The following is a 14,580-nucleotide window of genomic DNA, read 5'->3' as shown; positions in this document are numbered from 1 at the left end:
CTTACCATTCACAGTATCATAGTACCCACCTCCCAGCACCAATAACACAGGGTGCTACAACCAGCCCCAGGCAAAGAGACCTTGCTCAATGAAGCATAGAATCATAGAATCATAGAGTTGGAAGGGGCCATACAGGCCATCTAGTCCAACCCCCTGCTCAACGCAGGATCAGCCCAAAGCATCCTAAAGCATCCAAGAAAAGTGTGTATCCAACCTTTGCTTGAAGACTGCCAGTGGGTAACAGGCCAGACAAAATCCCAGGTAAAAACACTCCTCACCAGAAGGCTACAAGCACCCACTCACTCCAGACTGGGTCAACTCCCCCCCTCCTTGGAAAAGTGTTGCCTCAGCCTGTTAGTCAATTTCATTCTGCTTCTTCACAGGCCCCCGAGAGATTTCGGGCCTCTGTGGGCCACCCTCCGCCGTCTCGCATCGACGCATCATGGAGCTGTCCTCCGGTGACCTGCCCTCCTTGCCTGTGCCGGGGGAACGCCGCAGCAGCACCACCAGCACTGTCAGTTCGGCCTACACCGTCAGCCGCCGTTCCTCCATGGTGTCTCCATACCTGCCAGGAGGGGGCGCCCCGAACGGGCTAGGCCCCCCTGACGGATATGACCCTGCCTCCCCGGACGCCTCCAGGCGCTCCAGCGACGCCAGCCACTGCGGGGGGCTTCCAGGGCTGGGGAACCTAACGCCAGCCCAGCAGTACCGTCTCAAGGCCAAGTACGCAGCCGCAACAGGCGGGCCGCCTCCGACCCCTCTGCCCAACATGGAAAGGGCTTGTCAGGCCGGCTTCGTTGGGGATTACTCGGGCTCCGGCCCCCCTCCTTTCATGAGGAGGCACAGTGCCAACGAGTACCCCAGCTACAGCACGGGCATCCTCCACCCCAACCTGGCGCCGAATCACAGCACCCGCCGGGCCAGCGATCCCGCTCAGACCGTGGGGGAGGGGCACCCCATTCCCAGAGTGCAGCGGTTCAAAAGCCTCACCAACGTGGGCCCTGCCGGCATGGGCAGGGGAGGCGGGCCGGCTATCGGGGGCCCGGAGGCCAACCTGCCGCGCCACCTCTTCTCGTCGCGGCCCCCGAGCATCAGCGAAAACGTCTTCCTGGAGAGCGCGGCCATGGAGGGCAGCGGCCTGTCCGGAGAGCCGGACCTGCTGGAGATCGAGCCCTACCTCGCCTACCCGGAACAAAACTACCCGTGCCAAGCCGTGAGCATGGAGCTCCCGGGCGACGTGGCCCACAGGGGCACCCCCAGGGCCATGGCCGACTTGCAGATCAGCCCCGGCGGCCACGGGCAGCTAGAGGGGAGCTTCGAGCCGCCGGACTACGCCCGCCCTCCCTGCCAGATGAACCCAGTCTTCCACGCAGCCCGGCAGTGGGAGAACAACAGTGCGGGGATGAATCCGCCGCCTCCCCCGGGCATGGGGCAGTGCCACTCTACCCAGTACCCGGTCCCCGACGCCAAGCACCTGGGCACGGAGCCTGGCGGCGCAGGCCAGCAGGGGACGTTCCAGTTTGGCCAGGCGCACATCAAGGCCGAGCAGCAGTTCCAGGCGGCCGCACCGGCCCTCGCCTCGTGCCAAGGGATGAAGCAGCTGCCGTACGGCCAGGCGCCCGCCATGTGCGGAGGCGGTGAGTACGTGCCAGAGGGCCAGCAGGGTCCTTGCTTTGCCCAGATGCAAGCCCCCGGCCGGAAATCCCAGACCCCGATGCTGCAAGTGAAGGAGATGATGGTGCGGAGCTACGTACAGTCCCAGCAGGCGCTGATGTGGGGCGAGGCGCAGCCAGGCGGCGATGTCCTCATGGGCACGGATGGCATGGAGGGCGGGCAGTGCCAGCAGCACCAGCTGCACGCCATCCCCAAGTACCCCAACTACCCAGCCAGGCCCCCACAAGCAATGGATAACAAAGCACTTTCCGGCCCCAACAGCCAGTGTTACAACCCGGGGATGGTCCCGCACCCGCCCGGTGGACCCAAGCCCCTGAGCCGGCAGAGCAGCCTGACCTACCAAGGGAGCCCCTCCTATGAACTCTCCAGCGACGCCAGCCCCCGCCGGGTCATGCGCCTGCCCCCTCTCCACGGCCCGGAGGAGTCATGTTATTCCAGACAGCTGCACCTGCCAATGGGCAAAGCCGCCGGGCACAAGCTGATGGGCGCCCACCACGGGCACCCTCCCCCTTCCAGCTGCGTGGCCGAGGACCCGGGCGGGCCCTATCCCCCTGGGCTGGACGCCCTGAAGTCAGACTCTTTCTCGTACCTGCCAGAGGAACAGGTGTCCAACAGCCTGGACACCCTGGACTTGGAGAACACCCACTTGGACTTCACGGCCATCTTGGATGAAGCGGACGTCATCAGCCCCAGTTCCCCACCTGGCGCCCCGGCCAACATGGCCGTGGGGGACATGAGCTCCATGCTGAACTCCCTGGCAGGGGAGAACCAGTTCCTGAACACCCTGTCCTAGTGGGGATGGCCCCGCGGCCGCAATTGCAGGGATTTCCTTCTAACTCAAACCAGACTGGTGCGAGAAGTAACCAAGGTAGCCCTTTCCGGGCTGGACTTTATAACCTATGGTTGGGAACCGGGTGGGGGGGCTGTCTCTGCGGAGAAAGAAAACCCAGCTGGTCACTTCCAGGGTAGCTCTCGGTGCCAGACTGCATCTGCCCTGCCTCTTCCTACCTCTTGAACGGGTGTCGGCCTTTGGGGAGGGGGCTGGGTAGACAGTGACGGATGAAGGATCATTGGTAGGAAAGGCAGTGGGCTCCTTCAGGCCCCCTCTCAGCTGGTAGAGCTAACTCAGGAGCTCCCCTGTTCCACTGATCACTCCACCCACCTACACAAACAGCTGCACTGAAACCAGCACCCTCTTTCCAAAGTGCCTCTTCCTCAGAATCCGCTGCCCGTCAGAGGGCCGTCCCACAGTTTGAGGGCAGCTTTGGCCCCTACGGCGCATCCAATTCCGGGGAATCTTTTGACCTGGCAGCTTGGCTTGGGCCCTTTCGACCACAGACGTGTTTTTCTCCACCCTCTGCAGGGAAGTTCTTTTTAGGCCGACGGCTGTCCCTGCCTGGACTCTGTACGCTGAGAGGCATGGGGGTTCAGCTGGCAGGGGTCTCAACTCCTGCTTGCGGAGTCTTCCTGCAAGATCCCCAGGAAGGGCAGATGGGCTCTTGGGAGTGTGGTTAGAGTTGGCCTTGTCTCTTGTGCTCCGGAGAGGCAGGGCAGGCTGGTAGGACTAGAAATCTGTCCATCAAAACACAGCAAAAAAAAAAAAGCCCCTTGGCTCATCCCCACCTTTAGCATCCCACCCTAGAGAAATCAGTCGGTAAGATTCACATACAGGTCCCAGGTGTCTGCGTCAGACTTGGGCTCTTTTCATTGTTCCCCCTTCTAGTTACAGCCATTGAGCACGAAAGATGGACGAGAAAAAGCCAGTCTCAGACCTCAGTGCCTTGTATTAGCAGATACATGCGTAAGGTTTCCCTCCATTCAACCGTCCCAAAAATACTTCTCCAACGTCCCCATGCTGCACCAGCAAGATTTTGGCATGTGGTCAAATTGCACTTAAGCACCACTTCACACTTTTTCAGGGTCCCACGAAGGCACAGTTTGAGGTGCTGGAGAAACCAAGGGGAGTCCCCAATAAGCCAAATAGCCATTAAAAAAAACACCCACCCTCACCAGACTGGTCGGAAAAGCGGTGCGGGGACCCCTTGCCACAGAATCACAGAATCAAAGAGTTGGAAAGGGCCAGACAGGCCATCTAGTCCAACCCCCTGCTCAACGCAGGATCAGCCCAAAGCATCCAGGATAAGCATCTGTCCAGCCACTGCTTAGAATAATAGAGTCATAGAGTTGGAAGGGGCCAGACAGGCCATCTAGTCCCACCCCCTGCTCAGGGCCACGATTCCAACGAGAATCAGGCACCCAACACACGGGAGTGGAAGGGAACATGCGTGTCGTGTCCAACTGCTACACACGGTCCGGAAACCAGATCCGTCCTTTGGAACCCCATAACATGGGGGAAAGGAGGGGGGCAGGGTGCAAGCCCAAATGTTCACGTGCCTTGAAGGCTCCTGATGTTGCAGGAAGCCAGGAGGACCCCCCACCTGTGTCCCCCCACTGGGCCATGTCACAGAATTCTCCTCCTCCTGCACGCCCCAGCCACACACCCGCTATAATGGTCAGGGCTCCTGGCATGCCAGAAAGCCAATGGGAGGGTGGATGAAGGTGCTGTGGAGGAAGTGGATGGACGGCCTCCAGGTCGCGCGTTCCAGCCCTCCGTGACGGCTCTTCCTCCCTGGAGGACCAGGCTGCCCAGGAGCCGAAGCAAAGACAGACGGGTGCTTCTCTCGGGCTCTTGATGGCACTTTGGTGGGAGAAGCTGTGTGGGCTAACTGCACAGCAATACGTATAAGTATGTATGTATGTATATATATTTTTAAGATAGCTCTTCCGGGTCTTGGGCTTCCCCGCAGCACTTTACCTAAGACCTGCTTAAGTGAAGACCCTGGGAAAGAATCTGGGACCCCTGCGCATGCAAAGCATGTGCTCGGAGTCCAGCCCCTCCACCCTTCTCAGGACACAGCACTGAAACAACTCAGGGACCAGCTTTTGCCAGGTCCAAAACCAAATCACAAGATCCTATGCGGAGCATAGAAGAGGGCGGCGCCGGGAGGTGAGTTTTCCAAACAGATCTGGCCTGTCAGAGCTCTCCAGTTGGAGCTTAGCGGTCTCCTGTCCACCCAAGCTGTCGGGGATGACAAAAATAAAAACACACCCCAACCAGAAGCAGCCACACCTGCACCATCCCGCTCTTGGCTCTCTTTAAAGCCACAGCCGATGTCTGTGTAACATTTAAATGCCTTACATTTGGGGGTCTTCGGCTTGGCGTCTACCTCACATCAACAGAAGGAGCAGCGTTCCCGTTCCTTCCAGCCTGCCTTCTGTGCATCCTGAAATTCTATCCGGGGGCAGGGGGCTGAATCCCTAGGAACACCATGGGGGTAGGGTTGCCAGCTCTGGGTTGGCGATTTGGGATCTACCTGGCAACTTTGGGGCAGGTGGAGCCTGAGGGCGCCAGGGTTTGGAGAGGAGAGGGGCCAAAGCAGGGTACAGTGCCTTTGTCAGTGGCCATTTTCTCTAGGGGAACTGATCTCCGTCACCTGGAAATCAATTGTGGCAGTGGGATAATTCCAGCCACCCCCTTGAAGCTAGGCAACCCTAAGTGGGGGGAAATCAACTTCCAGAAGCTGGAAAAAAGTATAGGACCCAAACTTGTATTGACCCCCATTTGTCAAAAGAGACTCCAAGGTCATTCTTTGAACAGACCTCCGCCTCCAAACCCTCCCTGTACTGATCGTGTGTGAACAGGGGGCCCGAGAGACAGGGAGACTCCCCCTTCCCTTCCGGGGTGCTTCCTTTGACACCCTTCCTCCAAGCCTTCTAGCAAAAGGGCAGGCCTCTCTCTTTCAAAGAAAAACTTCAATTCAATCTGAGAAACCAAAGAATGTCTCCCACTCCCTGCCGCCGCCTTCTTTTGCATCGTTTGTTCTTTTTATATATTTTAGTCTGAAAGCCAAACGGATTCCTGGCCCCACCAAATGACTTTTTTCCACCTATGGGAAGAAGGTACTAAATCAAAAGGGAGTGTGGGGGGGAGACGAACACTACATTTTTCTAGGCATATCATGGCGGCGTGTATTTTGACGGTCTGTATATAGTATATATGTGCGCGAGTATTTTTTACCTGTAAATCTTTTTCCCCCCATTTCTTTTCTCCCTCTCTGTCATTTTTTTAGGGACAAAAATACCAATATAAAATAATTAAAAAGTATTTCCTCAAGAAAAAAGGTGTGCTTCAACTGTCACTTTAATATCGATTACGAGAAAGTTGTATCATGAAGGTTCGGTACCTGGAGGCCCTCTGGTCCATCCCTGTAGCTTCCCCTCCTACCCCCAAAAAGTACCCATTCTTATGTTGCAATTCAATGCCCGGGGGGGGGGGGGCGGGGAGACTCATTCCCATTGCTTTAATATGAAGTCCTTTAGGAGACGATCAGATGTTGTCCCCAAAGACTTCACTTCCTGGTTCAAAACCTACTTGAGTCTGGGGATCTGCACAAAGCTTCCCAAATCTTGGCCTATCAACGTCAGCATTGTCTACTCAGACCGGCAGTAGCTCTGCAGGGTTTCAGGTAGAGGCTTTTCATATCCACGACTGCCAGGTCCTTTTAACTGGAGATGCCAGGGATTGAAACTGGGACCTTCTGTGTGTCAGGCAGAGGCTTTTCAGCTGAGCCATAGCCCCTCGCCCCATCCAGGGATGTGTAATTGAACTGCAAAAAGTCATTCATGGGGGAGGGAGTCTATGGACACGGTTAGCAGGCCTAAGGAAAAGGACCTTTTCTCCAGGCATTTCCTTGTTTCCAGGGATGGCAGCCAGCATCCTTGAGGCCCCAAATTGCCACCTCTGAAGCTAGTCAGTTAAGCATTAGGAAGAACAGTCGAAAAAGTCCCTCAGTGGAACAGGCTTCCTTGGCAGACAGTGGGCCCTCCTCCTTAGAGGGTTTTAACAAGCAAGGCTGACTCTGGGGATTTCAGCAGAGCGTGAGGAAGAGGGCAGGAAGGGATGAGCTCTTGTCCTTTCTCACATGCCCTAGGTCAGGGGTCGTCAACCTGTGGTCCTCCAGATGTCCATGGACTACAATTCCCATGAGCCCCTGCCAGCAAACACTGACAAGGGGGCTCATGGGAATTGTAGTCCATGGACATCTGGAGAACCACAGGTTGACTACCCCTGCCTTAGGTAATGCAGGATTGTCACCTTGGGGTCAGGAAAGAATATTCCTCCAGGCCAGAATGGCCCAGGGATCCTGGAGGCTCTTCTATCTTCCCCTGGGCACAGACCCGAGGTCACGGAGAGAGGCTGCTGAGAATACCTTGCACTAAGCAAGAGGCTGGACTAGATGACCCTCAAGGCCCCTCCCAGCTCTGTGTTTCTAAGTCTTCATTGGCTTCACCGCTCTTCCTTTGGTTTCTTCTTAGGATTCTCCAACTGGGGCACTGGGACCCAAAAGTGGGTTAGGAGGCCAGGGGCTGGGGGGAAGATGAACAGGGAAAGCTGGAGACTCCGGAGGGGAGGGGAGCTCTCTGGCACGGCTGGGTTTGCCCTCTGCAGAATGCACAAAATGCCCATAAGTACTGCTGCTCACTTGATAATGCCACAGATTTATTAATACCAAACATGAAAACTGTTTGCCGTTCGTTGATGTGAAGAGCCTCGTGTTTTTTGCTGGCGAGGGAGTTGCACAGGTTAGGGTGAGAGCTCCTGTTTCAAGCAGTTTGGGCAGCACTGGACTAAGCTGCCTGTCTGTGTTGGGTCAGGGGGAGGGCTCCAGCCACTGCGGGGAAGCAAAGACACCCCCAGCCAACCAAGTCTGTCTGCAGACTCATCCAGCCAGCTCCCTCGGGGGGGGGGGAGGGTCTGCTGCATTAGAAGCTCTTCTTCTTCTGACTGCTACTACTGAGTAATGGGGCAGAAGGGAAACCTGAGCAACTTCCCTAACCCCCACATTTTGTTGTGTCCCAGCAGCAGAGTAGGAAGAGCACCAGAAATGAAGCTACCTGCTCGGCAGCAAAGAGAAAAATCATGTAAAATAAAAGCTGAAGGGGAAAAAAGCACAAAGCATATCTTTTCTGGCCCTCTTTTCCTGGGTTTCCTAGAAGGCATACAAGCTACCAATAACTCATGAGCTAGCTGTTGGAGACCACAGAACAACCATTTATGCACTGGAGGTTTCATGTTGTGCTGCAGGCTGGAGTTTAAGTCGTGGCAGGTTGCCCCACCTCTTCCTGCACCCACATGGGGGAGCATTCGGCCTGGTGCACCTCATCCGCCCCCGATTTGTGCTCCTGTACGGGAGCTGGGGCAGTGAAGTTCCCAGTGCGCAAATGGTCAACTAGGAGCTATGGAAGGCACCAAAGCTGGAAAATGGTTATTGAGTGTAGAGCAGCCAGTTTCTGCTTAAACCTCTCCTGAAAGGCCAGGGCTCCTGAGAAAATCCTGGCACTACAGTGCTGTAAAGAAACAACGGCCTTCTAAGCCAGCGGTGGCCAAACGGTGGCTCTCCAGATGCCCATGGACTGCAATTCCCATGAGCCCCTGCCAGCATCGGGATGAGAGCAAAGTCTGCTGGACACCCTCTTTGCTCCCCATTCTTATGGAGCCCTGGCCCAGGAGGAGCGGCTTTTGGTGAGCTGCCCTAAGGAACAGCGAGCTTGCAAACATCCTGGTCACCCCTGGAGAGTAAAAACAGCCTCTAGGCAAACCAGGACAGCTCCCTGTGAATGGAGAACAAATGGGCTCCCAACTTGTTCCCAGGTGAACTATCAGTTATGAGCCTCAAGTGCCTTCGGACAGCATTATCCTGTGAGCTGGAAGCTTTGGGGAACTTCCTAACAAGGGTGGTGGGTGAACAGGGATCCAGGGGCAGGCCCCCACTTCCACAGTGCCGCTCAGCAGCAGACTCCGCCTCCGAGGGACTGGACAGGGCTTGGCCCCACCCCCTTGCACCTCCTGTCTTGCTTTAGCTACACTTGAGGGAGCTGAAACACTGCTGGGGAGTGCTGACAAAGGTATCTTGGGGAACTCTGCTTTTGACCCAGCCTATAGCTCCTGAAAGATGACTCTGTGGGTGGCCTAAAGCCACCTCCCACCTCCTGCAGGAGCCGCTGGTGCTGAGCACGGCCATTAGCAAACGCATGGAGCCCGGTGGAGTCAATGCTCATTCCATGAGGATCGTATCTGCGATCCAGAATACCTTTAGGATACCATCGTCAGTGACAGAGGCGGGTACTGGCCGGGTCATTCGGTGCCTGAGGCCGTGAAGATGCCAGGGAATTCAGTCAGGAGGAGCTCCACCACTTGGTTCTGGTACACCATGCCCTCCACCAGGCTGGCCGGGTCCCCTTCATGTCGCATCAGCGTCGGCCCAAAGACGATGCCAATGTTCTGCGTGGTCATCCGGTTGACGTCCGAGTGCTCCATCACTCTGCAGGAAGGCGGTAGGACAGAGGGGGATAGAAACGTCTCCCTTTGCCAACCTTCCCTTGACACAACTACAGCTATCTACGTATCTCACATGGCCCCCATCTGCGGATATCTAAGTCCACAGAATAGGGCCACGCTGACATTGAACAGAATTTCCATCAAACTTAGGGGACCTCCAACCCGATTTACAGAAAATGGGACACTTTTAAAGAATTACCCTGGGGGCGGGAGGGTTTTCTTTGTGTGCAGAAATGGACTTTGTCTCTGAAGCTGCTGGCATCACTGCCATCCAAGCGGCTTTCTGGGCTTGATTGCAGGCTTTCCTGTGTCCAAGAGGCTCTCTGGGTCTGGCCACAGCAGCAACAGGAGCTGGGAGGCTCCCAGATTCCATCGTTGCTATGGTCAGGCCTGGAGGCCTGGAGGCCTGGAGGCCTGGCTCAGTGAGAAGGAATCCACTCTGGGTGCAGAACAATGTCCTGACATTGTAGCTGCCATGGCTGGGAAGGGAAGGGGGAGAAAGACTGCTGGGGGGAATATTAGCAAGTAGGGGGAGTAGTGGAGGAAGAGGGCGGGATTGTCAGAGAAGGAGGGGGGAGAGAGCCAGAGAGGGCCGAGGTATGTGAGGTATGTGACGGAGGAGGACAGGAGGAGATTGATGGTAAAGGGGTGGGCGGACAAAAGAGAAAGGGGGTTAGGTTGTCAAATAAGGGGAGGGGAGAAAGGGGGGAGGAATTGAGGGGGGTAGGTTGACAGATGAGGAGGGGCAGAGAAGGGATGGGAGGAGAGGGGGGCAGTGGTCAGATGAGGGGAGGGGAGGGGAGGAAGGGGGAGAGTCAGAAGGGGAGAAGCAGAGAAGGAGGTAGGCTGACACAGATGGGAGGGAGGGAGGAGGAGGGGAGGGAGGGAGAAGGAAGCAAGGGATGCACCTTCTCTGCAAGTTCCATCCCTGATTATGCAAGCCTATTCGGCCAGGGTGGTGTAGTGGCCAGAGTGTCAGGCTGGGCACTTGGAATCCTAGCTGAGGGTCAGCCATTTACTCAGTGACCTTGGGCCAGTCAGCTACTCTCACCTCAGTAGCCTCCCAGGGTTGTTATTGTAAGGATAAAAGGGAAGCAGGGAGAACAAGGGGAGAGGAGAATGGGCTAGGAATACCTAAATACATAATTTTTAAGGGCTGGGGACCCCTGAGGATGCACTCTGCGCATGCTTAAAACCATTCCTGGATTTATCTCTGCCCATCACAATTAATAAGTTGGGTTTTATACCCCACTTTTCACTGCCTGAGGGAGTCTCAAAGCGGCTTACAATCTCCTTCCCTTTCTTGCTCTGCAACAGACACTCTGCGAGGGAGGTGGGGCTGAGAGAGCTCTGATAGAAAAGCTCTAACAGGACTGTGACTAGACCAAGGTCACCCAGCAGGCTGCACGTGGAAGAGCAGGGAACTGAACCCAGCTCACCAGATTAGAAGCCACCACTCTTAATAACTGCACCACAAAGTCTTATTTCCTTCTACCTATAGCCTTGAGCCTCTTGTGGCGCAGAGTGGTAAGGCAGCAGAAATGCAGTCTGAAAGCTTTGCCCATGAGGCTGGGAGTTCAATCCCAGCAGCCGGCTCAAGGTTGACTCAGCCTTCCATCCTTCCGAGGTCGGTAAAATGAGTACCCAGCTTGCTGGGGAGTAAACGGTAATGACTGGGGAAGGCACTGGCAAACCACCCCGTATTGAGTCTGCCATGAAAACGCTGGAGGGCGCCACCCCAAGGGTCAGACATGACTCGGTGCTTGCACAGGGGAGACCTTTACCTTTACCTTACAGCCTAGAGATCTATGTTTTGACCTTTCAGGACTGCAGAGTTGAACGGGTGTCGTGCAGGTGCCAAATGCTACCATTTTCAGTTGTTGCTGAACTCAGAACAGGCTTGCCAAGCAAACACAATAGCAAAACTATTGACTGCTGGAAACACACTCATCAGAGGGATACGGGCCAGCTGTAAGATTAGCATCAAACTTAGCATGGGCCAGCAACAGGAAGGAAAGCAGGGAGCAGGGGGGTGGTCGGATTGATCCCTTACTTGCGGAGATGTGCCAGTAAATAATGGAGGGTGTCCCGGTTGGCTTCGGGGAGGCTCTGGACCAGCCCCGCCAGCTTGGATACTTTCTCCTCGGGGTCTGACAACTCTGCATAGGGAAAAATGCAACAGGCCATTCTTCAGTTGCAGTGGGCTTCTCCCCTCAAATAAAGCACTTTAGATTGGAATACACGGGATGCAGCGATGCCCCTCGCTTAGACGGCTTTTGGAGGGGATTAGCCGAATTCATGGGGGCGGATGGGTAAGTGGAGCTTCCATGTTCAGACAGTGAATGCCAGGGGCTGTGAGGCAACAGGTGGAGGATGTCTTGGTCTCCCACGGTCTTCCAGCAACAGAAAAGAAAGGAGAACAAAAACACCAAGCCAGAAAAACAAATGAGAACCGAAGAGGTTGAGGGAAACAAAAGTATTAAAAATATATTAAATACTAGCAAGAAAGCCCATTGCAACCAGGAATGCAATGGGCACTAGGACCCAGGGGACACTGGCAGGCGCAGATCTCTCTCTCTCTCTCTCTCTCTCTCTCTCTTTCTCTCTCCCTGGCAGCAGGAGTCATAACAGGTAATCAGGGCTAGTTAGTGGTTTGGCAGGGCTCTCTGTGTTTCTCTTTCACTGGCTCCTGCAGCGTCTGAGAGCAAAGTGGCTAGCGTCCAGGGAGGGAGAGTGGGAGCTGTAGGTGCACTTGGACAGCCAGAACACTCTCCACCCCGGGGGCTGTTTCACACATATTGAGAGGATATTTTTAGTATCAAAAATGGACATCAGAAAATGGTGCAAATGGTACTGGGGAGAGAGCTTTCAAACCGGGCTGCCTTATACCGAATCAGATCACTTGTCCATCCCATCCCGTGTGGTGTCCGTGATAAAGATCTTTCCCAAGTACCTGCTATCTGAGATTCTTTAAGTTAGGCTTTCTCAACCAGGGGTTTCTTGAGGGCTCTGGAAGGGCTTTCCAAATGGGTGGGAGTGAATTAATTTTATTGGGTGATATGACTATACATGATCATACTGACCCTCCCCCCCCCTCCCAAAATTGCCAGTCATGGGCCTGGAGGGGGTGAGAAGGGAAGGGGCCTCAGGCAGGTGTATACATAACTATGTTTCCCAACTGTATCATGCAGGGCTGTGCTACTTCTGCAGTTTCAGGGGTTTCTCATTGGCAAAGAAGTTGAGAACGGCTGCTTTAACTGGAGACTCCAGAAATTATCCTGGGTCCTTCTGCATACCAAGCAGATACTCTGTAGCCCCTCTCCTATTCCGGGCCCTGTTCTGCACTTGAATTTAGTAGTGTCTGTAAAGGTGTCAAGAGGGTTTGGGGGAACTCATTCTCCTCCTACAGGGAATATGAAAGCTAAACTCTGATACTGAAGAAAAGAATCTTCAACACCACACGGCACAACTAGTTGTGACAGCGGAAAAGGAACAGGAAAGGCACTTACTGGCAACATCTATGAATTCGTCATAAAGGCTGTACGGTAGAAGAGGTTCAGGCAGCTCCCGGAAGAACAGCTTGAGGGCCCCAGTGATCACGTGCACGTCGTCCCACTGGGGGTCGGAAAGGCGCAACTTGTCCTCTGGTGGGGGGAAACAGCAGAGTCAGTGTGGGCAGAGGTTCCCGAGGGGTCAGAGCAGGCCCCCGAGCTCAGCACTCGCACTCTACAGAACAGATCGGACCCCAGATTAACACACTGGATAGTAGCTATCATCACCCTCTGGTTCCATCTTTGCTTGCTGCTCGTGGAGAATGGGATTGAACGTGCCAGGACTCATAAAAAAATTCTGTACTGCCCTCCCAGAATGGCTCAGGGGCAATTAAGAATCCACAATGGATTAAAACCAACACAATAAATAAATATCAACATTAATAGTATAAAAAGTAACAAAAACATAAGTAACCATAGAACAACATCTACATAACAGCAGCCTCCAGATTCATTACTGCCCAGAAGTCTCCAGATTAGATATCTCTCTCTGGGCGTGTTTTGTAGGGGAAGGCCATAGAGGCTGTTAAGTTCTTGGCCCCAACCAATAGCTTGGTGGAAAGACTAGTTGCTCCAATAGCGACAGATAGATGATCTGGACAGTCTCACTTGCTCTAAGGGACCAGTGTAGCTGCCAGGATCTAGCACACACCCACACACACACACACATACCAAGGGACCCAGAAGCACCCAACGTTACCTTGGCTACGCTGCTCCGGAAAAACATAGCGGCCGTCTGATGTCACTGCTCGCTCTGCAAGGCAACGCAATAGTTACAGAGAGCCATGGGGGTAAAGAGAAGACAGATGTTGCCTTTTCACACTGGACATGGTGGGTCCTTCCCGTACAGTGGAATCCGGGCTTCAGAACTTGCCTGACATGCATAAGTATCAGCCAATCAAACGCTGGTTCATTTTTTTTTTTTTAACAAAACAGCCTGGTGATTGGGCAGCATGGTCACTAGACAGTAAGTGCCTTCCACCCACACCCCGAAAGGGTTTCACCGATTAGGTGGGAATAGCCAATGATGAGCCTCTTGTGGCGCAGAGTGGTAAGGCAGCAGGCATGCAGTCTGAAAGCTCTGCCCATGAGGCTGGGAGTTCGATCCCAGCAGCCGGCTCAAGGTCGACTCAGCCTTCCATGCTTCCGAGGTCGGTAAAATGAGTACCCAGCTTGCTGGGGGGTAAACGGTCATGACTGGGGAAGGCACTGGCAAAAAAACCCGTATTGAGTCTGCCATGAAAATGCTAGAGGGCGTCACCCCAAGGGTCAGACACGACTTGGTGCTTGCACAGGGGATACCTTTACCTTTACCTTAGCCAATGATGGGCTTGTAAAAGCAGGAAAGGGGAGGAGCTGCAATAGTGAAAATCCTTGCTGGCTGAGGCTTATCATTCAGGGCAGTCCAAAAAGACAAATACACTCATTTTAACTACTGCATTGGTGGGGACAGCAGGGGTGACGGAGCAGCGGGTGCCTGTCCCAGCCCTGTTCCCAGCCCAGTGGCCACTGCGTTGTTTTTGGCATGGATGGTGAGCGTGATGTCACATTCAGTGGGAGTGCCTGAGTGTTGCCACTTCTGGTGACATGTGACTTCTGGGGGAGTGGCCAGGAGGTGTGGCCTGCTGACATCACTTCTGGCGTTTCTTTGAAGCCTAAGGAACGTTTCAGGGGTTTATCAACAGTAAAAAGGTTGGGAAAAACTGGCTTGGAGGCTCGCTACCTCCTTCGCCTTCATCTTCCTTCCCTGCTTACTCTTACCCACCCACCTGCCCCAGACGTCACGGTAAAAACACTCACCACGATCAACGATGAATCTCAGCTTCTGAATGATGGCCAGGTTCCCACTGACTCGGTAGATACCGTCCACGTCCAGACCTGGAAGGGAGGACGAGAGGAAGTCTACGGATCTTTGCTGATTGGTAGGATGCACACCGGGGTGTACTGCCAGGGCTG

At 54.6% G+C, this 14,580-nt stretch overlaps 2 protein-coding genes across 3 annotated transcripts in view; one reads left to right on the top strand and one right to left on the bottom strand.

Moving 5' to 3' along the window:
- The window catches only part of GLI1 (GLI family zinc finger 1), a 153,790-nt gene extending 147,969 nt beyond the window's left edge, over positions 1–5,821 (top strand). Inside the window, exon 12 of one of the 2 annotated variants that reach the window (XM_077329195.1) lies at positions 384–5,821. In XM_077329195.1, coding sequence (XP_077185310.1) covers positions 384–2,467 — 2,084 coding nt within the window. In that variant the 3' untranslated portion in view covers positions 2,468–5,821. The remainder of the gene's footprint in view (positions 1–383) is intronic. The other variant, XM_077329196.1, reaches the window with a different exon arrangement.
- Positions 5,822–5,993: 172 nt separating this feature from the next.
- Positions 5,994–14,580, bottom strand: part of ARHGAP9 (Rho GTPase activating protein 9) — a 31,486-nt gene continuing 22,899 nt past the window's right edge. The window contains 5 exon segments of the mRNA XM_077329197.1: positions 5,994–9,056; positions 11,127–11,232; positions 12,583–12,717; positions 13,325–13,378; positions 14,425–14,502. Coding sequence (XP_077185312.1) covers positions 8,870–9,056; positions 11,127–11,232; positions 12,583–12,717; positions 13,325–13,378; positions 14,425–14,502 — 560 coding nt within the window. The 3' untranslated portion in view covers positions 5,994–8,869.

The sequence above is a fragment of the Paroedura picta genome, chromosome 3 (assembly GCF_049243985.1).
Source record: "Paroedura picta isolate Pp20150507F chromosome 3, Ppicta_v3.0, whole genome shotgun sequence".
Classification (NCBI taxonomy): domain Eukaryota; kingdom Metazoa; phylum Chordata; class Lepidosauria; order Squamata; family Gekkonidae; genus Paroedura; species Paroedura picta.
The sequence above is the reverse complement of the archived record's forward strand: the minus strand, read 5'-3'. Positions and strand labels throughout refer to the sequence as shown.